Genomic DNA, 26,122 nt, shown 5'->3' on the forward strand with positions numbered 1-26,122 from the left:
AAGGACCTCTGCTGCCCTCTTTACTATCATGATTCAGAAAAGGGGGTGGTGATGAACAGAGTGTCTGAATTAAGCAGACCACTCTTACCCAGTCCAAAGATCAGGGCTTGATCCATCACCGTTTTTTAGCTCACTGCACCATCCCAGCTCAGAACTTGGCTATATGCAAATTAGTCTGACCCTGGCCCAGTGCATCATGGGAACAGGGCAGACCAAACTACCAAGCCAATTCTTATACTGGGAAGGAAACAAGCTACCGGGGACCGGTTTCAGGCATTTCAGCCGTCTTCGGCCCAGCTTGCTTGAATCCTGATGGTGCAATGAGCTAGGGACTCACATCTGAGTATACCCTTCCACGCTTATGGTGGACAAAAATGATTCAGAAAAGGGGGTGGTGATGAACAGAGTGTCTGAATTAAGCAGACCACTCTTACCCAGTCCAAAGATCAGGGCTTGATCCATCACCGTTTTTTAGCTCACTGCACCATCCCAGCTCAGAACTTGGCTATATGCAAATTAGTCTGACCCTGGCCCAGTGCATCATGGGAACAGGGCAGACCAAACTACCAAGCCAATTCTTATACTGGGAAGGAAACAAGCTACCGGGGACCGGTTTCTGGCATTTCAGCCGTCTTCGGCCCAGCTTGCTTGAATCCTGATGGTGCAATGAGCTAGGGACTCACATCTGAGTATACCCTTCCACGCTTATGGTGGACAAAAATGATTCAGAAAAGGGGGTGGTGATGAACAGAGTGTCTGAATTAAGTAGACCACTCTTACCCAGTCCAAAGATCAGGGCTTGATCCATCACCGTTTTTTAGCTCACTGCACCATCCCAGCTCAGAACTTGGCTATATGCAAATTAGTCTGACCCTGGCCCAGTGCATCATGGGAACAGGGCAGACCAAACTACCAAGCCAATTCTTATACTGGGAAGGAAACAAGCTACCGGGGACCGGTTTCTGGCATTTCAGCCGTCTTCGGCCCAGCTTGCTTGAATCCTGATGGTGCAATGAGCTAGGGACTCACATCTGAGTATACCCTTCCACGCTTATGGTGGACAAAAATGATTCAGAAAAGGGGGTGGTGATGAACAGAGTGTCTGAATTAAGCAGACCACTCTTACCCAGTCCAAAGATCAGAGCTTGATCCATCACCGTTTTTAGCTCACTGCACCATCCCAGCTCAGAACTTGGCTATATGCAAATAAGTCTGACCCTGGCCCAGTGCATCATGGGAACAGGGCAGACCAAACTACCAAGCCAATTCTTATACTGGGAAGGAAACAAGCTACCGGGGACCGGTTTCTGGCATTTCAGCCGTCTTCGGCCCAGCTTGCTTGAATCCTGATGGTGCAATGAGCTAGGGACTCACATCTGAGTATACCCTTCCACGCTTATGGTGGACAAAAATGATTCAGAAAAGGGGGTGGTGATGAACAGAGTGTCTGAATTAAGCAGACCACTCTTACCCAGTCCAAAGATCAGGGCTTGATCCATCACCGTTTTTAGCTCACTGCACCATCCCAGCTCAGAACTTGGCTATATGCAAATTAGTCTGACCCTGGCCCAGTGCATCATGGGAACAGGGCAGACCAAACTACCAAGCCAATTCTTATACTGGGAAGGAAACAAGCTACCGGGGACCGGTTTCTGGCATTTCAGCCGTCTTCGGCCCAGCTTGCTTGAATCCTGATGGTGCAATGAGCTAGGGACTCAAATCTGAGTATACCCTTCCACGCTTATGGTGGACAAAAATGATTCAGAAAAGGGATGAGCCGCTTTCTCTCCAAAAAGGGCATGTCCATGAGGTTTGCCTAGACATCACTTGAGGAGTCATATATTCTGAGTCAGGCGTTGCGCCGCAAGGCCACTGTCGACAAGTCCGCTCTGCTCATCTAGTCAGTTGTGTCTAGGCCACACCTAATGGTGAATGTTGCTGCATCTCTCTCATCCTTCACCGCCTGGGAGAGTATGGCCCGGTCCTCCTCCGGGGAACGCTGGCGCAACTGTCTCCCAAAGGGTATGGGAGAAACGGCCCAATAAACATGAGGTATTCACTGACAGCAATGCCAAGCTGGCAGAAGAAAACATTTATTTCCCAAATGTTTCCAGACTCTTGTATTTCCTATCCGGAGGTGTGTACGGGAACGCGACATGGGACGTCAAAGCCTGAACCACCAAGGTTTCAGGGGTCGGGTATTGGATGAGAAACAGTGGGTCACCCAGAGCAGGGCATTGGCGGCGTGCAATTGCTTGGACCACGTGCCTAGAAGGACATGCGTTAGTGCTTTATTATACGGCAAAAGGCGTTCGGAGGTGGAAGCCCCAGGCTGAAGCACTTCGGCCAAGAGATTGATCCTGATTTGCACGAGGGGCTGCTCAAGTCCAAGGACCTCTGCTGCCCTCTTTACTATCATGGCATAAGAAGCCCCCTCCGCCGTGGCCACAGTTGGTGGAGAGAGCAGAGCCCAGTATATGGAGCTTTGTCCAGCCCACTGGCTACCCCAAGGTCTTCATACAAGTTAATTTGTTCTATTTGTTGTTCCAAAGCGTCCGCCAATTCCTCACTCATGCCTGAAACATCCCCACAATGAACAGACAACAACGTAGAACCTCTGGGCTCAACCAGTGTCAAGCGGCGCTGATCCGGTTCCGAGTCGTCATATAGAAGGATGGTGCTGGAGGCGGCGTAGGCACCGACTTCGGGGAAGGTCGAGCTGGCCAACCGGCATCAATCCGGATCCATGAGACCCCATTTGCGCCATGGCTGGAGTCAACAACATTGAAACCGATGGGGCCCCCTCCAACCATGCGGGCCTGAAGGCTCACCAGAAGGGTCGGCCCGCTCAAATAAGCAGCACATGGCCTCGTAAAATTCTTTTTGAGCGGTGGTCGCTCCGGCTCCCAAAAACGGGAAAACCGGGGAAGGCGCGAAGTCGAACCTGGTACCGGCTCTGCAGAACTATGCCTAGAACGCTGATGCTCTTTACCTGTCTCGCCAACGGACGTCAGCCGGTACGAAGTTAAAGTCCACTTCTTGTACCTCTTCTCAGAGTGTCCCAAAGACCTCGAGTGGGAGAAAGAAGATTTGGGCTCCTAGAGCTGTCCTGCAACCTCCTCCTCTTCGAACAGGCCCGGGATCTCCGCTGAATCTCGCTTGTAATCATACCCCAACAGCGATTCCGGTGTTGGAGGTCTGATCCCATGTACTGGGAGGTCCCCGAGAGGTCTGCCAGCAAGCTCGGGCTGCCGCCGACCATACTGTTCTGCACTCCTTCTGCCAAGCTCAGCTTGTGCAGGGGAAGGTAGAACAATAGGTTTCCTGTCACAGGGAGGTGTGACCACCTCCCAGACAAAACTCAGTGTATTTGGCTGGGGTGGGTGCACTTTCCAGCGCCACGAGACTGCATGGAGGGGAACATTTGGTGCCCTTCCTTGCTACACTGGTTTAAGAAAGTTGAAAAAACTTTGGTTCCCGCTCTGGCATGTCTGTCCAGTCCCTCCTCTGTGATCCCGGAGTCGTTCCAATCCTTTACTTGGGTATTTAAGGCTCCCTCAAGGGTTGGTCCTCAGATTCGTCGTGAAACAAGACTCACCTCTGAAACCAAGACACTTATCGACCCGCTGGACACATGTTTTTTGCCTGGAACAGAGACTGCATCAAGGAAGACTTATGCTGCTTCTGCTCTCGCTGCTCTGCAAGTATTCTGCCTCATCTGTGTCTGTGCTTCGCTTAGGTTCTCCAAAAGACCTATGGGCATTAAGGACATCTGAAATAATCTCCCTTAGAGTAAAGTAGCCACTCCTCTGTAACTGCAGGTACAGCATCAAAGCTGATCGGTCTGCTGCTCCTGTCTTCCCACAAACTTCCAGAGGCTCAGCAACACATACGGTGGTTCTCCCGAGGCCTGAAGTGTCTTTCTTGTAATTTGGAGAAACATATCCCTAGTCGGAACCTTTGTGACCAAACCCCTGTGCACCGCGTCAACTTGACATTGAAAAGGCTTGTTGGCTCTGCATTCCGGAGATCTTTGGGCTACAAAAAGCTCCAGTCTCCAGCATCTAAACCCATCGAAGAACAGCATCCTCCCTGCATCCATTTCGCCTTTGGTGAGCTGCCGAGGTCCTCTTGTGACTCCTGTGCCTTTGGCCAGTGGGTCCTCTTGAGGGTCTTGCTTTGCTTCAGTGGGCTCTCCTGCTTGCTCTGGCCTGCCCTGACTCCTGCACATGGTGAGTCCCTTGGACATGGCTGGTCCCAACAATTGCATCTTTTCATCTTCCATGCAAGTTGTGGCTACCAAGGCTAGTTGGTGCTCCCGCCGGATACCTAGTATGACAGTCTTTTAAATCTCCATCCCTCCCCAGATAGGCTGGATAAATGAAAAAGACAATAGTGAGAGGAACTGTAAGACAACTGAAGGACAGAATACTATGCTGGGGAAGGAGCTTCATTATTTTATCAGGTTATGATAGGCAAGGAAAATATTGTCAAAGGAGATAAGAAAAGTGACAAACATATTCACAATAAAACATTAATTAACATAGTTATGGGAGTTATTCAGCAGGTCTTTCTTCGAGCACATGGCACAGCCACTCACACTTACAGCTTAAAAAATTCTCACCTGTTCTTTCGAGAAGTAAACACCCAACATTTTCAACGTGTTTCTGCCCTTTAGCAGGTCAACCTCCTGGAACCAGGCTGTGCCCTGTTGCTTTGCAGATATGAACTTCATCAGTGTGCGAAATGGTGTGGGGTCTTGGGGCATCTCTAGGACTATAACCACCTTGGGGCTCACGGCTGGTTAGAGAGAGTGACACAAAACAGTGTTAGAAATGGAACAAATTCTCTTTATGGGATCAAACGCAGGAACCAGTCAGCACATTCAGCACTACCATGACTATGCTAAAATGACCACCTCATCTCTAAATGAGAGTGGGGAGTATGGGTAAAGGAAGAAGGCAAAGATATGAAGGCAACCTCATTAAGTGGCGCTGTACAGGTTCCACCAAATTCCTAGCTACCATGTTTATGGTAGGCAGGTTTCTCTCTAAAACCATAATTGTAGTTGTTGTTCACTCAATGCAACAGCACTTTTATTCATATATATAGATTATTACATAACTGAGCTGAAACAAAGCAGTTGAATCAGTACTTAAACAAATGGACTGTACAGCAGCAGGTTACCCAAGGTACACCCTACACACCTACTCAGACTCTTGTGTAGCCGTCCCTTTTGTTCATTTACAAACATTTTTTAATAGCTATTTACTGCATTTTGTCTTTGAATTGTACTGCACTAACATGTCACTAAAGGCTACTATGTAGTATGTTAGGACTGGGGGTCTTTAGTTGGCAATGATCTACACCTTTGACCAAATAGGGACCCTTGCTTCTAAGTCAGGGAAAGGGTATTACACTCCTGGATAACCCCTGCTCACCCCATTGGTAGCTTGGCACGAGCAGACAGGCTTATCTCAGAGGCGGAGTGTTAAGCATTTGTGAACACATACAGTAATACAGTGAAAATATTACAGATGGACACCACACAGGTTTTATAAAAGTAAGTATTCTTTATATAGACTTATCACAAGACCATAAACGATAAAAATCTGTAATCAATAATAACTCTTTAAGATGGTAGGAATAGTTCAAAAATTGGTTATTCACTTAAAAGCAGTCTTTAGCAACAGATAACCCCAATGGTAGTTAGCACGACGTCAATGTAAAAAGAATCTTAAAGTATGGCGCCGACCGTGAGGTGCGCGTTGACGGGTTCGGAGTCAAAACAGACCCACAGAGAACAGTACTTGGGGAAAAGCGAAAACATAGACAGCTCACTGCTGCGGGGAGGTGCAGCGTCATTGGTTCCTTGCTTTGGGGGAGATGATGCGTTGGTGCCCTGGACGCTTGTGCAGGCAGGGGAGGCATCGGTTTCTGACCGGAGAGGAGGTGACGTCACGATGGCGCCAACACCACGGTTCCGTACGATGTCACGATGACGATGGATTCTGGACCACCAATGTCGACGATCGGCTCAGCGATGATGTCGGCTTCGGAGAAAATGCGGCACAGCAGCAGGCGTCGGGCCTACGTCGCAAGTCGGAGCAGCGCTCATGGCTATGACAGGCTTACGATGTTGCTTGCTGGCGTCGATGTGGCACGGCGGGCCAGCAACGGGTCAACGTTGGAAGTCGGAGCAGCGCTCACAGCTTCGATGCTCAAGACTGGGTCGCTCGCGCTGTCCGCGTTGCAGAATTCCTTCTGTAGCAGCGGTACCAGCAATTGATGCAGGCAGTCCGGTATCCCTGAGACTTCGGTCAGGAGGCAAGCTCAGATTCAAGTCCATGTAGAAATATTCTGCAAGATGATGAGTTTCCTAAAAGTTCCTCCTCCTTTCCTTGACAATAATATAACTGCTGCAGGCCAACCCAGCAAACAGCACACTGGCAGAGGGGCAGTCCAAACTCCTGCAGCTACCTTGTTTCTTCTCCTTGGCAAAGTTTTGTCTTGTGTTCCCAGAAGTGGTCTAAAGCCCAGGGGTCTGGGCCCCAATATTTAGAATGCAAAATCTTTTGTCTGCTGAAGGCAGAGGCTCCTGTACCTAGTCCAAACCAGTTCTGTGCAGTCGTGGAGCACTTTGTTTACATGACTCCTTTCCTTTGACAGGGTGGGCCAGGGTCATCAGACGCACCACAGGAGGTGGAGCTTGCATTGTGGAAGGCAGGCACAGCCTATTCAGGCCCAGATGCTACTCCTCCCACCACTCTACATGCAGATAGGTCTATTCAGCACTGTGCTGACTCACCCCGTCTCCTAGAGCCACCCCAGCCCCTGTCGCTCACAAAACCAGACATACAATACACAACCTAGCAGAGGCAGGCTGGATGGTTAGGCAAGAAAATACCTACTTTCTAAAAGTGGAATTTTCAAACACAGAATGTTAAAACCAACTTTAGTACAAGATGTAATTCATCATTCTGAGTTCAGGCATAATAAATTCGAATTTCTACCATGTTCCCTGGGTCAGTTAGGATTATAAGATGTTATAATCAAACTGACCATTCTGTCCTATGGGGACAGGTAGCCTTGCAATAGTAAAATACGAAAATGGCTGTAATTCACTATCAGGACATGCCACACACATCAGGGCATGTCCTACCTTTTACATACAATGCACCCTGCCCTACCTTAGGGGTGTTTGATATGTAGAAAACAGAAGGTTTAGGGACTGGCAAGTGTGTGCACTTGCCAAGTCGACATGGCAGCCCAGGCTAAACACAGGCTCAGCAATGGCAGGTCTGAGTTACACTTTACAAGCTGCTTCTGTAGGTGGCACAATCAGTGCTGCAAGCCCACTAGCAGCATTTGATTTACAGGCCCTGGGCACACATGGTGCACTGTACTATGGTCTGACAGATACATCAAATAATCCAATCATGGAGTCAGGAATCAGTACATCAATTTAACATAGGGATCACTTGCAGTGTGGCACTGAATAGCAGTGGCACAGTCCCCAAAGCATCTTAACCAGCAAAAACATATCAATGTACAATTTACATTTAAAAACAGAGGAGGCAATCAGTGAAAAATGGAAGGGAGACTCACACCAATGGTACCAGGTCCAACATAATACATTTTAGAATGGCATGATACACAGCCAATCATCAGGCTTTAAAGTGGGAAAGGAGAGAAGGTTGGAACACATATTCAAGATAGTCCAGGGTGGAAGCTATGAGAGGAATTTCTAGAAGTTGATGGGACTTGGTCCCAAATGTCAACAAATGAGTCACAGGTTTCTTTCAACAGCCTTACCTTTATTGTTTTGGTGACAAATGTTAGATCGAGAGGAGCTTGTGGAAGGACCGAGGATTACCACAGAGCATACTGTAACCGCTGGTTTCCTTGTGCTCCTGTCACATGTATTTAGGAATATGATCAGCCTAGCACACATTGACAGGCGGCTGCTGGGGGAGATACATTTCTGAATCTAGAAAAGACCTTCTGCTTGGAAAGGTTGAATAAGCTATATAACATTTTTTATTTAATTCTTTGTTCCACCTGGTAGCAAGTGCAATTCTTTCAGGACTGGAAAAACATGACATTTTCTTTAGTTTAAGAAGTCTTGGTGCCGGCTGTCTCTAGAGTTGCAAAATCTCCATGTTTGGAGCTCCAGGTTAGTCTAGTTCACTGTACTATTGGTGTTGCGCTGTGTAAGCTCTTGTGAATCTTATCTTGTGGTTCTATTGTAACACTGGGAGGGCCATGTTCACCATCATGAACCGGATGGGGGTGTTCCAGAAAATAAATGTACCCTGTTGCTTGATTTCTTAACTTTCTAGTGAAAGTGAAATTAGACACCCACATTTTACTCTGGTGTAGAGGCCTTGCACCGCTCAAAGGGTCAAGTAAACAGAAGTGAAGAGCTATCAGGATTCCCTATGAACATGAACTCAAATCTGGAACTTTTAAGAAGTCTTCATATTAGGTAAGAAATTGTAGTTGACGTTGGGAAACAATCTCTACTACAGGTCGCAAGTAAATATTGAAAAGAAGTGAAGAACAAGTTACTTACCTTCGGTAACGATATATCTGTAAGAAACATTAGTTAGTGTTAGATTCCTTACCTTAGAATATCCCCAGGCGTCAGTCTGGATCCGGAAACTTTTGCGTAGCAGTACCCTTGCGCGTCGGTAGGCGTCGTCTGCAGGCGTCTCCTGCGGCTCCGCGTCCGTCGTTGGCGTCGTGCGCCGTGATGACGTCGCTGGAGTATATAGACGCCGCCTCCGCGCGCTGACGTCAGTTCTTTGTACACAGCTTTTCCGCGCCAGAAGACGCAGAGCCATGAGAGAACCAACACTGGTGCCTTTTGAAACTAGGGCCCTGAAAGGGATGTCCTTAACCCTAGGTATCAGTTCGCAGAACGGGGAGGATGGGTGGGTTCGGTAAGGAATCTAACACTAACTAATGTTTCTTACAGATATATCGTTACCGAAGGTAAGTAACTTGTTCATCTGAAAGAAACACGTTAGTGTTAGATTCCTTACCTTAGAATAGATACCCCAGCAATACCAACCCCGGTGGTGGGTCTGCGAACCAATACATTCCTACACCAGAAAGTCCTGGAGGACAGAACGGCCAAAGAAGCCATCCCTCCGGACTTGACTGTCCAGGCAGTAGTGCCTCGCAAAGGTGTGCAGCGAGGCCCACGTAGCCGCTTGGCAAATGTCCTGCAAGGGGACTCCCCGGCCCAGGGCAGTAGCAGCCGCCGTGGCCCGAGTGGAATGGGCCCTCAGCCCAACAGGAGGCTCCTTCCGAGCCAAAGAGTAGCACGCTTTGATGCAGAGAACGACCCACCGAGAGATGGTCCGTCTATGTACCGCCCGTCCCTTCTTCGCACCCACGTAGCCAACAAACAGTTGGTCATCCACCCGGAACTGGCGTGTGCGATCCATGTAAAATGAAAGCGCACGTTTTGGGTCCAGACGATGGAGCCGCTCTTCATCCTTTGAAGGATGCGGAGGCGGGAAGAAGGAAGGGAGGGTGATGGACTGCCCGATATGGAAAGCAGAAACTACTTTGGGCAGGAAAGAAGGTCTAGTCCTCAGAACCACCTTGTCAGGATGGATGGACAAGAAAGGAGGTTTGACAGAAAGAGCCTGGAGCTCACTCACCCTCCTGGCAGAGGTGATGGCAACCAGGAAAGCCGTCTTTAAAGTCAGGAGACGGAGAGGGCAAGAATGAAGGGGCTCAAAGGGAGCACACATTAAAAAGGTTAGAACCAGGTTCAAGTCCCACTGAGGCATCACAAACGGAACAGGAGGATACATGTGTGTGATGCCCTTCAAGAATCTCGTTACAATCGGGGACTTGAACAAAGAAGGCTGATCAGGAAGCCTAAGAAAGGCTGAAAGGGCAGAAAGGTAGCCCTTGATAGTGCCCAGAGCAGAGCCCTGCTGGGCAAGAGAGAGAAGGAACAGAAGAACCTCGGAGAGAGGGGCAGAAAGAGGATCCACAGCCTTTGCTGTGCACCATGCCACAAACTTGTTCCACCGACAGGCGTATACCGATTTCGTGGAGGGACGCCTGGCTGCCAGAATCACATTACAGACTTCAGGAGGCAAGTCAAATGGCCTCAACTGCCGCCGCTTAATCTCCAAGCATGGAGGTGGAGACTGGACAGGTTCGGGTGGAGGACCGTCCCCTGCTGCTGCGATAGAAGGTCCTCCTGAAGAGGCAGGCGGATCGGGGGACCGACTGACATGCTGAGTAGCTCGGGATACCAGTACCTTCGAGCCCAGTCCGGAGCCACAAGGATAACTTGGGCCCGGTCGCGCCTGATCTTCTTCAGCACTCTGGGCAGAAGTGGTATAGGCAGAAAGGCGTATAACAGACCGCAACTCCACTCGCGCCGAAAGGCGTCGCCGTGCGAGTGCCGTCTTGGAAACTCCAACGCGCAGAACTGATGACATTGCGCGTTCTCTTCTGTGGCGAATAGATCTAACCAAGGCTCTCCCCATTTCCGAAAGAGGCCTTGCGCCACGTCCGAGTTCAGACGCCATTCGTGATCCATCGAGCACCGACGGCTGAGTTCGTCCGCCCTGGCGTTCAGAGAACCTGCCAGGTGTTGAACCGTCAGAGTCACGCCCTGACGTTCCAGCCACTGCTAGAGGCGCAGAGCCTCCTGGCAAAGGGTCCACGACCCCACCCCGCCTTGTTTGTTGCAGTACCACATGGCGGTGGTGTTGTCTGGGAACACCTGCACTACACTCCCGTTGACAAAGGGGAGGAATGCCTTCAGTGCTAGACGAATCGCCCGTAGCTCCAACAGGTTGATATGGAGCCGGGACTCCGCCGGAGACCAGATGCCTCTGATCTCCGCCACTCCCAAGTGGCCTCCCCAGCCCTGGAGGGACGCGTCCGTCACGACAACGTGCTCCGGTTGGGGAAGGGAGAGGGACTTGCCCCTGACCCAATCGCGGTCCGTAAGCCACCACTGCAGTTGTCTCGCAGTGCCCTCCGAGATCAAGACGTGGTCGGACAAGTTGCCCTGATGCTGGACCCACTGAAACTTCAGGTCCCACTGCAGAGCCCGCATCCGCCACCGGGCGTGATGCACCAGAAGGATGCAGGAAGCCATCAGCCCCAGCAGCCGCAGTGTCAACCTGACCGAAACCCGGGATAGCGGCTGAAAGATGGGAATCAACGCCTGAATATCCCGGATCCGCCGTTCCGGAGGATAAACCCGAAACTGCGGCGAGTCCAGAACCGCTCCGATGAAAAGGAGCTTTTGAGAGGGACACAGGTGTGATTTCGGCACATTGATGGAGAACCCCAGGTCGTGCAAGAGGTCTGCCGTCATCTGGAGGTGGTGGACGACTGTCTGGGGCGAGCCCGCCTTCAACAACCAGTCGTCTAGGTAGGGGAAGACTGAAACCCCTAACCTGCGCAGATGGGCTGCGACCACCGCCAACACCTTTGTGAACACCCGTGGGGCGCTGGTAAGGCCGAAGGGGAGCACGATAAACTGAAAATGCTCCTGGCCTACCGTGAACCGCAGGTAACGCCGGTGGGCCGGCAGGACAGGGATGTGAAAATACGCATCCTGCAAGTCCAACGCTACCATCCAGTCTTGCGGGTCTAGGGCAGCCAAGACCTGAGCCAAAGTCAACATCTTGAACTTCTCCTTCCGGAGGAAGCCGTTGACGTTCCTTAGATCCAAGATAGGACGTAGGCCCCCTTTGTCCTTCTTGGGTACCAGAAAGTAGTGGGAATAGCAACCACGTCCCACTTCTGGCCCAGGAACGCGCTCGATGGCCCCCTTGGCCAAGAGGGCCGTAACTTCCTCCTGCAGAAGTTGCAAGTGGTCCCCCGACACACGGTGGTTCTGCGGTGGCATGGCTGGAGGAGTTGTCTCGAAGGGGAGGGAGTAGCCCCTTCGGACGATTTGCAGCACCCACCTGTCCGATGTGATCGTGCGCCAGCGGGCGTGGTGATGGCGAACCCTGCCACCCACTGGCGTCACGTGGGCCTGAAAGCACGGACTAGGAGGATTTTGAGGCAGATGCTGCGGGGGGAGATGTGGCCTGACCCCGCCGCTGTCCCCGACCACCTCCACGGCGGTTTCCACGGCCGCCACCGCGTTGAAGTGATTGCTGCGGTGCGTGGCTGGCAGCACGTGTGGGGGCTCCCCTTCCGTGGCCACGAAAGGAGCGAAACGAACCCGTTTGCTGGCGCTGGGTCGAGAGACCCAAGGACTTTGCCGTGACCCTGGAGTCCTTGAAGCGTTCCAGCGCGTGGTCCGCCTTGTCACCAAACAGATGACAGCCATCGAACGGCATGTCCATCAATGTGTTTTGGACATCTGCCGAGAAGTTGGCGGATCTCAACCAGGCGTGGCGACGAATCGCCACCGTCGTGGACATCGCTCTGCCTAGCGAGTCGGTCGTATCGAGACCACATCGAATAGAATATCTAGCTGCATCTCGGCCTTCAGCAACAGCTTTGCCGAGTTTAGCCCGCACCTCCATGGGGCATTCTGGCAGCAGCTCCGCGACCGTGCCCCACACAGAGTGGGTGTAGCGGCCCAAGAGGCAAGCGGTGTTGCAAGACCGCAGTCCTAAACTCAGGGACGAGAAGACCTTCTTGCCATATTGGTCATACCTCTTGGATTCCCGATCGGGCGGGGCCGACGGGAATGCGGACTGGGAGGTAGAGGCCTGGATCACCAGGCTCTCAGGGGTGGGGTGGGTGGACAGGAACTTGGGGTCGTCCGGACAAGGACGGTGGCGTCTGGCCACGTTCCGATCAACAGGCGCACCTGAAGAGGGCCTGGACCAAGTGCCCAACAGAACATCTGATAAGGCTTCGTTAAACGGCAGCAGAGGCTCCTGTGGGCATGACCGCGGTTTGAAGACCTCAGTGAGGATGTTAGGCCTCACGGCCGCGACGGGGAGCTCAAGGTTTAAGGCCTTGGCAGCCCTCATCAACACCACTGAATAGGCAGCTCCCTCCTCCGATGCCACGGAAGGAGGAGAGACAAAACCAGGGTTAGGAGAGTCATCCAAACCACTGGCGTCCCCCAAATCACCTGTCCAGTCCATGTCATACTGACACTCACGTGACAGAGGGTCCTCAGACCCCTCCCAGCCCTCACCGTACTCTACATCATCACCATAGTCGGTGTCAACCATGTAGACCGGCTCCACGGGGTCGACAGGCCCCATCGGCGTCGATCCCGGCGTCGGGCGACGCCGGTCCGACTCCGCGTCCGGATTCGGATTCGGTGAGGGTATGGGGACGGCGTCGCGTGGAGGCGGCGCCGGGGGCAACCCCGATTGAATCGGCGCCGGATTGGACGGACGTCCATCCGGCGTCGACCCCGAAGGCCCCAGCGGCGCCGGGATCGGCGCCGCCGCCGGAGCATCCGACGGCGTTGAGGTAGGGTCAGCTGAACCGCTAGGGCCCCCGGACGGGTTCACTGGGCCCGTAGGCGCCGTGGAACCCGCCGGAGGAGATAGGGCCCTCATGGCCACGAGGAACGCCTCTATCTCCTCAGGCGTCGCACCTTGCCCAGGGACCTGAGGGTATGGGGCAGGCCGCGCCGGCGACTCTCGCGGAGCCGCGGGGTTGGGGTCACCCGAACCCCCGGCCGCATCGCGCGAGCGTCGGGGGGAGTCGGGGGTACGATGACGACGCCCCGACTTCTTGTGTTTCTTACCTGAGGAACTCGACGAGTGATGTCGACTTCCGGAGCGCCCGGCGCGGCTCCGCGACCGCTCCCTCGAACGCTCCCTGGACCTCCGGCCGGACCGCGACCTCTCTCGACGCGGGGCCGACACCCGGAGCTCGAGCAGCTTGCGGGACCGCTCCCGCCTAGCCTTGCTAGTCAGAGCCCGGCAATCGACGCAGGAGTCGACGTCGTGGTCGGGGCCCAGGCACCGGAGACAGAGTCGGTGATGGTCCGTGACCGACATAGTGCAGTCACAACCGTCACAGTTTTTGAAACCGGGCATCCTACCAGGCACAAAAGATAGAAATAAGTTGAAATAACTTGGTCAAAAGACCGGGTACCGCTCTTCAGATCTGCGTCCACTGGCGCGGAAAAAAGAAGAACTGACGTCAGCGCGCGGAGGCGGCGTCTATATACTCCAGCGACATCATCACGGCGCACGACGCCAACGACGGACGCGGAGCCGCAGGAGACGCCTGCAGACGACGCCTACCGACGCGCAAGGGTACTGCTACGCAAAAGTTTCCGGATCCAGACTGACGCCTGGGGATATTCTAAGGTAAGGAATCTAACACTAACATGTTTCTTTCAGATCATTGCGTACTGGTTGTTCACATGGCATTGCTGAATCTTATTTGTTGGATTTGGTCAATTAAAAAGGGTTGGAGCTGTGGGAGAGCAGAGCTAGTAACTGTGATGCAAATTTGGAACATTTGTAATGTTGTGATTACCTATATTAAGTGCATTCTGCTCAACACACGCTCCGTCCACAGGCACGCCGTCGAACTCCGGAACCTCCTCGACACAACATCACCAGACGTCGCATTCCTCACAGAAACATGGATGAACGCCTCCTCAGCCCCCGACATCGCCATAGCCATTCCAGATGGCTACAAGATCACCCGGAGGGACCGCGTCAACCAAACCGGAGGAGGCATCGCCATCGTCCACGGAAACACCATCCGCATCACGACCAACTCAGACGACGCCCTCACCGCCGCCGAGCACCTTCACTTCCAGATTCACACCGACCCCAAGACCACCATCAGAGGCACCCTCATCTACAGACCCCCGGGACCCCGCACACAATTCAGCGTAGCCATCGCAGACTTCGTCAGTCCGCACGCCCTCACGTCCACAGACTACATCCTCCTAGGGGACCTCAACTTCCACCTGGAGAACAACAAGGGCTGCAAAACCGCCGCCCTACTGGACAACCTCGGACTCAAGCAACTGGTGAACACCCACTACGCCGGCCACACGCTCAACCCCATCTTCTCCTCCAGCAAGCTCATCTCCTTCAGCCACTAAACCGGACTACACTGGACAGACCACAGCTGCGTCCACTTCAACTTCAGGAGAACCACGACCCACCACCACCACCCGCAACAGGTTCTCCGCAGAAGCTGGAGCAAGATCACCGCCGACCAGCTCACCACCGCCCTCAGCCAGAACCCTCCCACCAGCACGACGGACCCCAACGAAGCAGCCCGCAACCTCACACAGTGGCTCACCAACTGCGCCGACGAACTCGCACCACTGAAGAATCCACCCAGCAGACACGGCAGCAGGAAATCCTCGTGGTTTACCAACGACCACAAAAACTCCAAGAAAACCTGCCGCACCCTCGAGAAACTCGCCACGACCAGCCATCAGAACACATGACCTCCCTCAAGAACGCCACCCGCAAACACCACCAGCAGATCCGCACCACCAAGAACACAACATTCAAAGAACGACAGGACAACAACACCCACAACAGCAAGGAACTCTTCAGCATCGTTAAAAAGCTCTCCAAACCCAGCGCCTGCAACAACGACATCACACCCTCACAAGACCTCTGCGACTCACTTGCCTCGTTCTTACACCGCAAGATCGCCGACATACACAACAGCTTCGGCGCGCTGACCACGCACCCAACCACCGAACCAGCGCCCCCCACTACCACCCTTTGCACCTGGACCCCTGTCAGCACCGAAGACACCGCCCGCCTGATGAAAACCATCTACTCCGGCTCCCCTACCGACCCCTGCCCACATCACATCTTCAACAAAGCCGACTCCATCATCGCACCCCAACTCCGGAACATCATCAACAGCTCCTTCGCATCCGCCACCTTCCCGGAGAGTTGGAAACATGCCGAGCTGAGCGCCCTCCTGAAGAAACCCACCGTGGACCCCACGGACCTGAAGAACTTAAGCCCCATCTCGCTCCTCCCCTTTCCAGCCAAAATCATCAAGAAGACCGTCAACAGACAACTCTCCGCCTTCCGAGACCAACGGATCCCTCGACCCCTCACAGTCCGGTTTCCGAGCAAACCACAGCTCCGAGACTGCCCTCATCGCAGCCACCGACGACATCAGGTCCCTGCTCGACAACGGGAAAACTGCTGCCCTCATCCTCCTAGACCCTCAGCAGCCTTCGACACCCTATGCCACCGCACCCTGATAAAGCGCCTCAGCAACACCGGAATCCAAGGAGCGGCCCTGGAGTGGATCATCTCGTTCCTCGACGGAAGAACCCAGAGAGCCCGCCTCCCCGTTCCGATCCGCGACCACCGAAGTCATCTGCGGCGTTCCGCAAGGATCCTCACTCAGCCCCACCCTTTTCAACTTCTACATGAGCCCTCTCGCAGCCATCGCACGCCAACACAACCTCAACATCATCTCCTTCGCCGACGACCCCCAGCTGATCCTCTCCATCACCAACGACCCCGCCACCGCCAAAGCCAACCTCCAGGAAGGAATGAAAGACGTCGCGGAATGGATGAAGATCAGCCGTCTGAAACTGAACTCAGACAAGACGGAAGTCCTGATCCTCTGACCATCTCCTTCTGCCTGGGACGACTCCTGGTGGCCCCCTGCCCTGGGCACCGCACCCAAGCCAACGGACCATGCATCCAACCTGGGCTTCATGCTGGACTCCTCCCTCACGATGACCAAGCAAGTCAACGCTGTCTCGTCATCCTGCTTCAACACCCTGCGCATGTTCCGAATGATCTTCCGATTGGATCCCCACCAAAACCAGGAAGACGGTCACCCAGGCCCTCGTCACCAGCCGTCTGGACTACGGGAACACCCTCTACGCTGGAACCACAGCCAAACTCCAGAAAAGACTCCAGCGCATTCACAACGCCTCAGCACGACTCGTCTTGGACATCCCTCGCCACAGCCACATCTCTGCCCACCTGAAAGACCTGCACTGGCTCCCCGTCAACAAGAGGATCACGTTCAGACTCCTCACCCACGCACACAAGGCTCTCCACGACACGGGCCCGAAGTACCTCAATAGCCGCCTCACATTCTACACACCCACCCGCCAGCCTCGCCCTCGCCTCTGTCCCACGAATCCGCAAATCCACCGTCGGAGGAAGATCCTTCTCCTACCTGGCAGCCAAGACATGGAACTCCCTCCCCACTCATCTACGGCTGACCCTGGACCATCTCTCCTTCAGGAAACAACTCAAGACCTGGCTGTTCGAGCAGTAGCGAACCCCCCCCTCCCCCCTCCCCTCAGCGCCTTGAGACCCTACAGGTGAGTAGCGCGCTACGCAAAGTCTGTTGATTGATTGATTGAAATAGTATGCTGCTGAGAGTACTTCACGTCGATAACCATCCAACATAGACAGAAGGTCTCTCCCACTGTCTGGCAATGTGGATTCAAAGCCCCGTCTGCTCTGAAACCAGACTGACAGCTGAAGGAGATGTTATGTGCATCATCAAACTGGTGAATATGTACTGCAATCTCTACTTCTGGGATTTTGCTAGCCAGCATAACGTTCAAAGTGGGTCAGAGGTTGGCCTGATCTTGTGACAAGCCAGCCCACGCCCACATCAAGGTCTTCAGGCCACAGACAGCGCCAAGACATTCCTTGATCCTGAGGCCTCCGGTCACATCAGCGGTGTTTGTGGCAGCAGGCGCTGGTTAGTAAAGACCCATACTAGATGCTGAGATTGCAGCAACAATGTGCATCGTGGCACCACAACGACAAGTCCTAGCATAATGAATGTAGTTACCCTCTTGGGCAGACCCTGGGATAAACGGGAGCTACTCCTAACCTCCAAGAACCAGGCCTGAAATATTCAGTACGAAAATAAGAGTTCATCCGGCATTGCGATTCCTTGATGCTCTTGCACAGGCATAGTGCACTGATTTCCCAGAGTCCAGCCCTTGTGCTGAGGCCAGAAGCCCTGGGTTTAGGAGTGCTACTTGCACACTAACATGGTATGACTATCTTTTTTCAGCATTTGAGCATTAAAATGATCCAAAATGAATTTCCTCCTCGCCCCTCTCGCTTAAGAGTCTTCACCTTAGGGGGCTCCGTGCCTCTCCCAACCGTTTCCTAAAGCATAAAAGCCTCTAGTCCCCCTCTGTATTCCCTTCTTCTCTTTGATGTCTTCCCTTGCCTTTGGACAGCGTGCGGTTCCACTGTGGTTCCTGCACCCACCACGGAGAAACGACGCATGCGCGGGCCGGGAGCTTCAGGTCCAGCTCAGCAGGTTGAGTTGCCTCACCCTCACAGGTGATGAGAGTCTGCGTTCGTGAGAGCAGACACCTGTGCATTGGAGCAGCTGTCTGAACTGAGGGAGTGCCCAGATCGGTGTGCCAAGCCTCTATTGTATGCTTTGAGAGAGCGCGTGGTGCCTCTCCCAGGGACACTTCTGCTGTAAAGCAGTCCTGCAGGTGAGAAGGGTAATTGCATTTCTGGGACACCTATGATGCGAGCCACCACCTGCTGTAGTCAATTTCTATTTCCTCAATAGGCCAAGCCTCCTGTGGTAGCTCCGCCTCTTCACCCCAAGATAAAAGATGCTATTTTTCGGGGTCGGTAGGAGCCGCATCAATCTTAGATTCCTGCAAAAAATCCTATGCTTTGAAGGAGGTGGATGTTCTCCCTTCTGCCCTTAAAACTGATTTGATCTTGGCTTTAATGATTGGCGGGTCGCCTTTGGACCCGGTTGACTGTCATTAGCTGATCTTGTGGATACAAAAGGGGACTCTGGCTTGAAGCAATGTTTTAGGGCTAAAGATCTGGTGTTGAGGGTAGCATCCTATGGGGCTCTTGCTTCTCAGTACTTGGTCAAGGATTTTTTTTTGTGAAAACCTTTATTTAACATTTGCAATCAATTACAGGCAAGGGCCTACAACCCCCAGGGCTGGCCGCTAGCGTTTCAGTATGTTATTATTATCAAACTTCGAACCCGCCTCCCTGGGGAGCATAGAGACCCCGACCACAAAGCGCATCAGTTGCAAAAGCAGTTCAATTCGAAAACAGGATAGGAGCTTTTCATTTTACAATAATAAGTAGAAAGGATCAGGTATCGCACAGTGTCTCGGATCACAAAGGGGGGCGAGCAAAATAACAATGTGTCCAAAATAATCTCACTATAATGTAAGTCAACGGCGTTAAGACATACAGCCTCAGGATAAGCTAGCACATTATTGTTCGTCTACGCCATCATTATCGTCCGCCCCATAGCACCAAAACCTCAAGGAAGGGCAAAGTACAGATGTAGAAACAAGGATGTAAGAAAGCCGAACCCACTACACTAACCCGGAAAAGGAAAAAAAAGGGAAAGACAAGGGAAGAGAAGGAAAAAGAGGCCACAGAACAAAAATAATAACGAACACCCATCCCTCCACCCCCCCACCCTGCACCCCTGCTGATGACTACGGCCACCCCCCTCGCAGCGTGCCTGTCGCCCAGTAACCAGAACCCGAAATATAGAAGAAAGGGAAAGAGAAGAAAAGGCAAAGAATCCCACTCGATGAGGGAAAGCGGAGGAGGGCATATTTCTACAGACTCCCGGTCTCCTTCCCCCGTCAGAGCCAGCCCGCCCCGGACTCCGTTAAGTCAATAAAACAATCCCGTTAAACACAGTGCCACAATGCGAGACCCAGATAAAAATCTCAACCCTGGCCCCGTCGTTCAAATTCACTGAAGTTGTCAATTAAAAATTTTACCGAAATAAAGGTTTTTTGAATTGAATTGAATTAAAGAAAGCCCTTTCCACAAAGTACTGCAAAAGTCTACAAAACAGGAGTACACAAATGAGAAAAGAACAGCAGGTCCCGATGCAGATGGCTGGTACCAATGTTGCCCCTCCCTGCCTTCGAAGCCAAGCTTTACCCCATCCGCCATCTTGAAGGACCGACAGGGGAGGGGAGTCGATAAGGTCCAAAACAGCAAAAGATAGAAAGTGGAAAGTTCCAAAATGGGGACATGCAAATGTTCGGAGGGATACACAATCGGGGGTTCCAACGGTTCCAGTGGGTGGCCAGGCACAGTACATTCAGGTAGATCCAATACAATAGGGGCAAACTCTGCCTCCAGCGCCGGGTCAAGATACGTCTCGGAAACGTCTATTGAAGAGCGGGCTAGCTGCCGGGTCGCAGGTGTCGAGAAAGGATCCGGTCTCAGGGTTGTGAGTCCATCCATCGCCGTCAGCAAACTGCAAGTCTGGACTTCAATAGTTCCCTTAAGTGCCATCAGTGCCTCCAGCACCGTTCGCAGAGACGGGCCAGTTCGAGCCTGCTGCGCTAGATGCCTTTTATCCTCCAACATGGTGGTCCCCACGGAGAGGCGCCTTCTCCGGGGCAATATTAGGCGGAGCAGGAGTAAGTCATGAGGGACTGACGGTTAGCGAGCAGCAGTACGCAGCGAGGCACCGACCCGGGGGAACCGGCGATGTGAATGCCGAGCCCCCGGTCAGGGACCCCCCACACAGCACTGTGCGTCACTCGTCACCTTACCTACTGTAGGGCACCAGGCCGCTGATGGTAGCGAAACAATCAAAAAAGTCCGAGTGCTCCAGAGACCGGACCCAACCACATTCAGCAGTCCGTTGTTATTCAACTCGGACCCGGCAGAGCCAGCACTCGAGACCCCGGCTTCCCTGCTGGATTAGGCCTCAATGCGACACTCGACGTAGCTCCGTTCCACAACGGCGGAGAAACTCCGGGATTGCACCCCTGGAATGCAGGTCGGATCACACACACGGATCCGGTGCGGGTAAGCAGGATAAGTAACAGGATAGTAGAGCGTAGGACGGAGGTCAGCGGAGCCGGGAGACTATGCGGCCATCTTGGTTGGTGTCGTAGCTCCTCCTCCTCCTTGGTCAAGGATTTTGACTCTGGCTGAAGCGATGCAGATGGGGATTGATGAGCCTGATGTTTTCGCTCAGTTGGAGCAACAATTTGAGCTACTGATGATGTTTTTTCTGATAACTTCAAAGCTGCATTTGTGGCCTCCAGCTCCTTGGTGGTGGCCTGGGGGAAATCATGGTTTCGGGATTGGAAGGTTGATATCTCAGAAAAAGCCTCCTTCCTGGAGCTCCCATTTGATGACTGTTTTTTGGCGATAGGTTGGATGACATAATGAGGACATCTTTCAAACATAAGAAGCATGCCAGGTCCTATCGGTCGTCATCTAGTAAGAATTTCATATCCTGGACTATGGATGCTAAGGACTATCCCACAAAGGATTTTAAGTCGTATTCTGCATGCAGTTGTTAGCACCAGCCGCGTTAACCTAGGAAGATGCTAGACAGGTCCAGCAAGGCAGAACCATCCAATCAGCGTTCCTGACTACACCAGCCCACTGACCGTGGGCAAGGTGGGAGAAGCATTATGGATTTTGTCCATATTTGGGAAGCTTCGGTCTCGGATCGATGGGTTCTGGACATTGTTCGGAACGGGTACACTATAGACTTCGTCTCTCTGCCTCCAGACTCAGGGTACATACATCCTTACTCCTGTCCTTAAGGATCCTGTGAAGAAGGCCCTGTGGGACAGCGTCTCGGCCTTGCTGCTCAAAGAACAAGTTACTTCCCTTTGGTAACGATATATCTGTAAGAAACATTAGTTAGTGATAGATTCCTTACCTTAGAATTACCCCCAGGCATCAGACTGGATCCGGAAAGTTTTCGTCAGCAGTACCCCTGCGCATCGGAAGGTGGCGTCATGCGGCTTTGCGTCCGTCATTCGTGTTGTGGTCGCTGAGATGACGTTGCGGCAGCTACTCAGACGCCGCCCTCGCACGCAGACGTCAGTTCTGTTCACTACTTTCCGCGCCAGGAACGCAGAGCCATGTAAGATACTGACCACTGGTGCATTTAAACTAGGGCCCTGAAAGAGATGTCCTTAACACTAGATATCAGTTCGCAGAACGTGGAGGATGGGTGGGGCGGTAAGGAATCTATCACTAACTAATGATTCTTACAGACATATCGTTGCCAAAAGTAAGTAACTTGTTTAAGTATCCCTAGTGACCTGACTGACTCTTCAGTAAAGATATTTTTTTCTAAGTCTTCAACTGGGACTTTTTTTGGAGGTCAGTATGGATTATATAGACTACCATATGCACTTCTGGCCCAGCAGCACTAGTCACAATCTCTTTCTTTATGATGTTCTTTGCCACACTTAAAAGTTATGACATCCCCTAAAGAACTCTTCCTCTGCTTGATATCCTGCCACAGTCTTGGCTGCAGGTAGGGTTGCCACCTTTCAAAAAAAAAATACAGGCCATTTCTTGTTGATTTTAGTGGCTGCAAAGAGTGGGGCGTGATACTAAATAGGACTTTTATCAAAACTGTAGGTATTCATTTGTAACATTACTTTTCTGTAACTGTTTACTTTAATTAACACTGCTCTAGGACACATTTAAAAGTGCTTTCTATGTATGTTTGCTGTTTGAATTATGTACGGAAAGGCTAAAACATAACAGCTTTAGGTAATTTTGCAGAGGAGGCTGACTGTGCAAGAGATCCACAAAGCAGTATCTTCAGGATGTCCAGTAAGCTTTTGCGGAGGTCATCAAGGGAAAAGCGTCAGAGGACCAGGAGGGTGGTGATTCTGGGGGAGGGGGAGGAGGAGGAGGAGGAGTAGGGTCCCTTGGGTACCCTTAAGAAACCTCCTGGAACGTTCAGAGCTCATAAGGTAGTGGCCCTAAAGAGACTGAGGATGAGGGAGAATATGACTGGGCAGGGATGCCAGTAGACAGAGAGGACACCATAGATAGGGAGTCATTTACAGGGTCTCGTTTCAAGAGCAGGGTCACCTCCTTTGCCCTGTCCCTTCAGGAACTCATGGACAGACAAGGTGAGAGAGACCAGAGTTTGTAGCTGGCTGTAGAGGAGAGAAAGAGTCCTAGCTCAGGAGAGGATGGAGTAGGCTGAAAGAGCCTTTGCCAGTGAAAAGCTTGCTATTAAGAATTGGAAACTGACCCATGAGCATAGTTTTAGAGTTCTGAACTCACAAGTGTTGCAGGTGGAGTCCAGTGATGGCAGCAATTGTGAATCTAGTGTTAGGACCACCACCACAAACCCACAGACTTGGTGCCCAGCTTCAAGTAGGGGTATGACATACTTCGCCACCCAGGATGATTGTTTCTGGGAAGACCTGGCTTGGCAGTTCGGACTGAACTGTTCCCATGAGAGGTGTCTGAACTGGGTTGGCGAAGCGAGCTAAAGAATGATGATGGATTCAACCCAGGTCTGTGACTGGGGGTGAGTGTCTGAAAAGTTTCAGCGCTCCGCCCTTTATCTCTTTGTGTTTGCTTTGTTCGCCCTAAGTTGGCAGGGTATTCCCAGACGTGAGTCCCTTGCTCACTTTGCCACTGGATTCAAGTCAGCCTGGCTGATGAAGGGTGTGACCCTGAAACCAGTCCCAGGAAGACAGGCCTTGCAGTTCGGGCTGGACTGTTCCCATGAGGCACAGGGTCAAGACTGATTTGCATACGGCTGGGTCTGAACTGCGGCAGCGAAGTGAGCTAAAGAATGATGATGGATTCAACCCAGATCTGTGACTGGGGGTGAGTGTCCGAAACGTTTCAGCGCACCGTCCATCATTCTTAGTGTTTGGATAATATCTAACACCCATTGATCGGTTGTTATATTTGTCCATGTGGAAAGGAACTGTTGTAGTCTACCCTCACCCGGTGTTGAACAAGGGGAATGTTGGGCGAGTCAACGTTTAATGGTGGAGGGTTTGTTAAAACCTCCTTTACTTCTGCCTCTATTACGGTTTCCTCTACAGGATTCCCTTTAGTATCCTCTAGGAGAGCATACTTGATTTTGCGTCTTATTATAGGAGGGAACTGTTGCGGTGGAGGTTGTTTCAGATCCTTAATGATATGTGGAACTACAAAAGGAACCCCTTTGTGATTGTGTTTGAAGGGATCTCATTGCTCTTTCTGTTTCTGTGAGAGTATCAGCCTGTGACCTAAATAGATGCTCTCCATCAAATGGAAAAGATAATAAATTAGTTGGAAGAGCTAATAAATTATGTTGAACTTCTGGTTTAAAACCAGATACCCTTAACCAAGCATGCCTTCTTAATATAAGGCTTGTATTTAAACCTCTAGCAGCTGTGTCAGCAGCATCATGGGCACATCTTATGTTTGTATTAAAGATGAGATTTCCTTCTGATGCGCTTTTATGTTCTTCTGGGCTGTATTATCCATTTCACCCCAGTGTGCCCTATCATATTGTGATAAAAGAGTAATAAGAGTTAGCAATTTTTCAATGGTTGGATGACTGTGCTATTACCATTTCTCACGCTGCATCTATGCGTTTGTGTTTTTTGTCTGTTGGGGGAGGGAAGTCTCAGTTGTTTGAGAGTTTGCTTGTTTTTTTATGAGAAGTAGCCACTACTAATGAGTAAGTTGTGAGTTGACTCTCGATGTGAGATAGGCTCAGTTGGGGAAGAATTATATTTTTTACCAACTCTAGGAGTAATAATCCTAGATCTAACTTGATCAAGTGGAGAAGTGTGGCTCAGGGGTTAGAGGCGGCAGACCCGGAAGCTGAGATCGGCCCTGGACCAGGGTTCAATTCCCCGCCTCAACGGGGCTTGGGCTCAATAATTCCACGGACTCGATAATTCTCGCTCCGGTGCCTACTCGACTCACGGATTCACACTCTGTGACTCTGGGCAATAGCTTGCTTAATCTCCACAACGGCCCCTCGCGGCGGGATGCCTGGCTTTCACCTTGTGGATACCCTGCCGGGGTTATCTAACAGGGGAATACCAGGACGGGTTCCCTAAGCAAGCGCTTAGATGCCTGCGATGTGGGTAGTTTGCGCTATATAAATACATGTACATTTACATTTACATCATTAAAAATATCTGTAGTATGTCTGAGCATTCCTTTAAGTATAGGAAGATATTGTGTGGAACGCTGGGTAGAAGAAAGAATTTCAAACAAAAACAATCATCTTCTATTGCCTTAGTTGGTAGTGGTACCTTATGAAACTTAGCCCCTCTACTGATAAGGTAATGGTAAGTTGTAGTGTTATCAGGTGGGGAAGGTTTGGATAGATAAAGATCAGGATCAGTGTTATCTGATGGGTCTGTGACAATTACCCCATTTGTGGTGTAATGAATGTTTAACAAATAATGGTACGCAGTTCCTAAGAGGGAAGTCTCAGGCCAGATTTATAGGAACCTAAGGTAGGGGGATGGTTCCATTTTGGAACTAGGGCCACAAGCCCCTGAAGGGTGACATGCTTCATCATCGGGCCGGTGCTGCAATGCTAGGTGGGCACCTTCAAGGGGGTTCTTTATCGGAGTTTTTTTGTCCCAATGTCTTCAGTGAAGTGCAGGAGTGGGGCCCTGGGTGTAGATTGACGGAAATATAGTAGTGAATAGTGAAAAATAGACTAAGCAATGCTCTAAGAAGGGGTTTATTTGGGGAGTTTACTTGTTCAATTAAAAACGCAATAGCCACCAATGCAGACAATGATCCCTGGTAGCAAAGAAGTATTTTTTAAAAGGTCGACATGTTTTTTGCCATCGCCAAGTCAGTAAAGATCAATGGGCAATTTGCCAGGTTCGAATTAATCTAATCTACACAGAAATTGGCACCAATTTATGGATTATACGGAATCCAAACACTAAGTGTCAAAACATGCCGTTAGTTTCTTTTCCTCGACTTTCTATACCCGTAGCATGGAGCCACAAAGAGTACTGACCACGGAGTTGTGAAACTAGGGCACTGAAGAATAGTTTACTTACTTCAGTAAGGCCTTATCTTGAAGATACATGATCTAATCGTCGATTCCTTACAGTTGCAGTCTCCACAGGTGACAGACTGGATGCGGAATTGTTTTTACAGCAGTACCTCTGCACATCAGTAGAGGGCATCGAGTGACTCCGACGCAACATCGTCCACCGGATGCCATATCAACGTAGTCCATTTACGCCCTCCCCTGACATGCTGGCGTCACTTCTGTGACTATATTCCACGCAAAAAACAGAGCTACTTCTAGAAACTGCCTATGAAAACAGTGTGACAAAAAAAGTCATCTCAGTGTCAGAATGCCAAGATAGGGATCTTTGAGGGAACAGGACGAGTAGTTCGCAGAACGGGGAGGATTGGAGGGTCGGTAA

The 26,122-nt window shown here is 51.4% G+C and overlaps 1 protein-coding gene across 1 annotated transcript in view; it reads right to left on the reverse strand.

Moving 5' to 3' along the window:
- Nucleotides 1-26,122, reverse strand: part of NUGGC (nuclear GTPase, germinal center associated) — a 1,233,257-nt gene that overhangs the window by 124,022 nt on the left and 1,083,113 nt on the right. Inside the window, exon 26 of the mRNA XM_086966431.1 lies at nucleotides 4,625-4,800. Within this exon, the coding sequence (XP_086822557.1) occupies nucleotides 4,625-4,800 (176 nt within the window). The remainder of the gene's footprint in view (nucleotides 1-4,624; nucleotides 4,801-26,122) is intronic.

The sequence above is a fragment of the Lissotriton vulgaris genome, chromosome 4_1 (assembly GCF_964263255.1).
Source record: "Lissotriton vulgaris chromosome 4_1, aLisVul1.2, whole genome shotgun sequence".
NCBI classification, from domain to species: Eukaryota; Metazoa; Chordata; class Amphibia; order Caudata; family Salamandridae; genus Lissotriton; species Lissotriton vulgaris.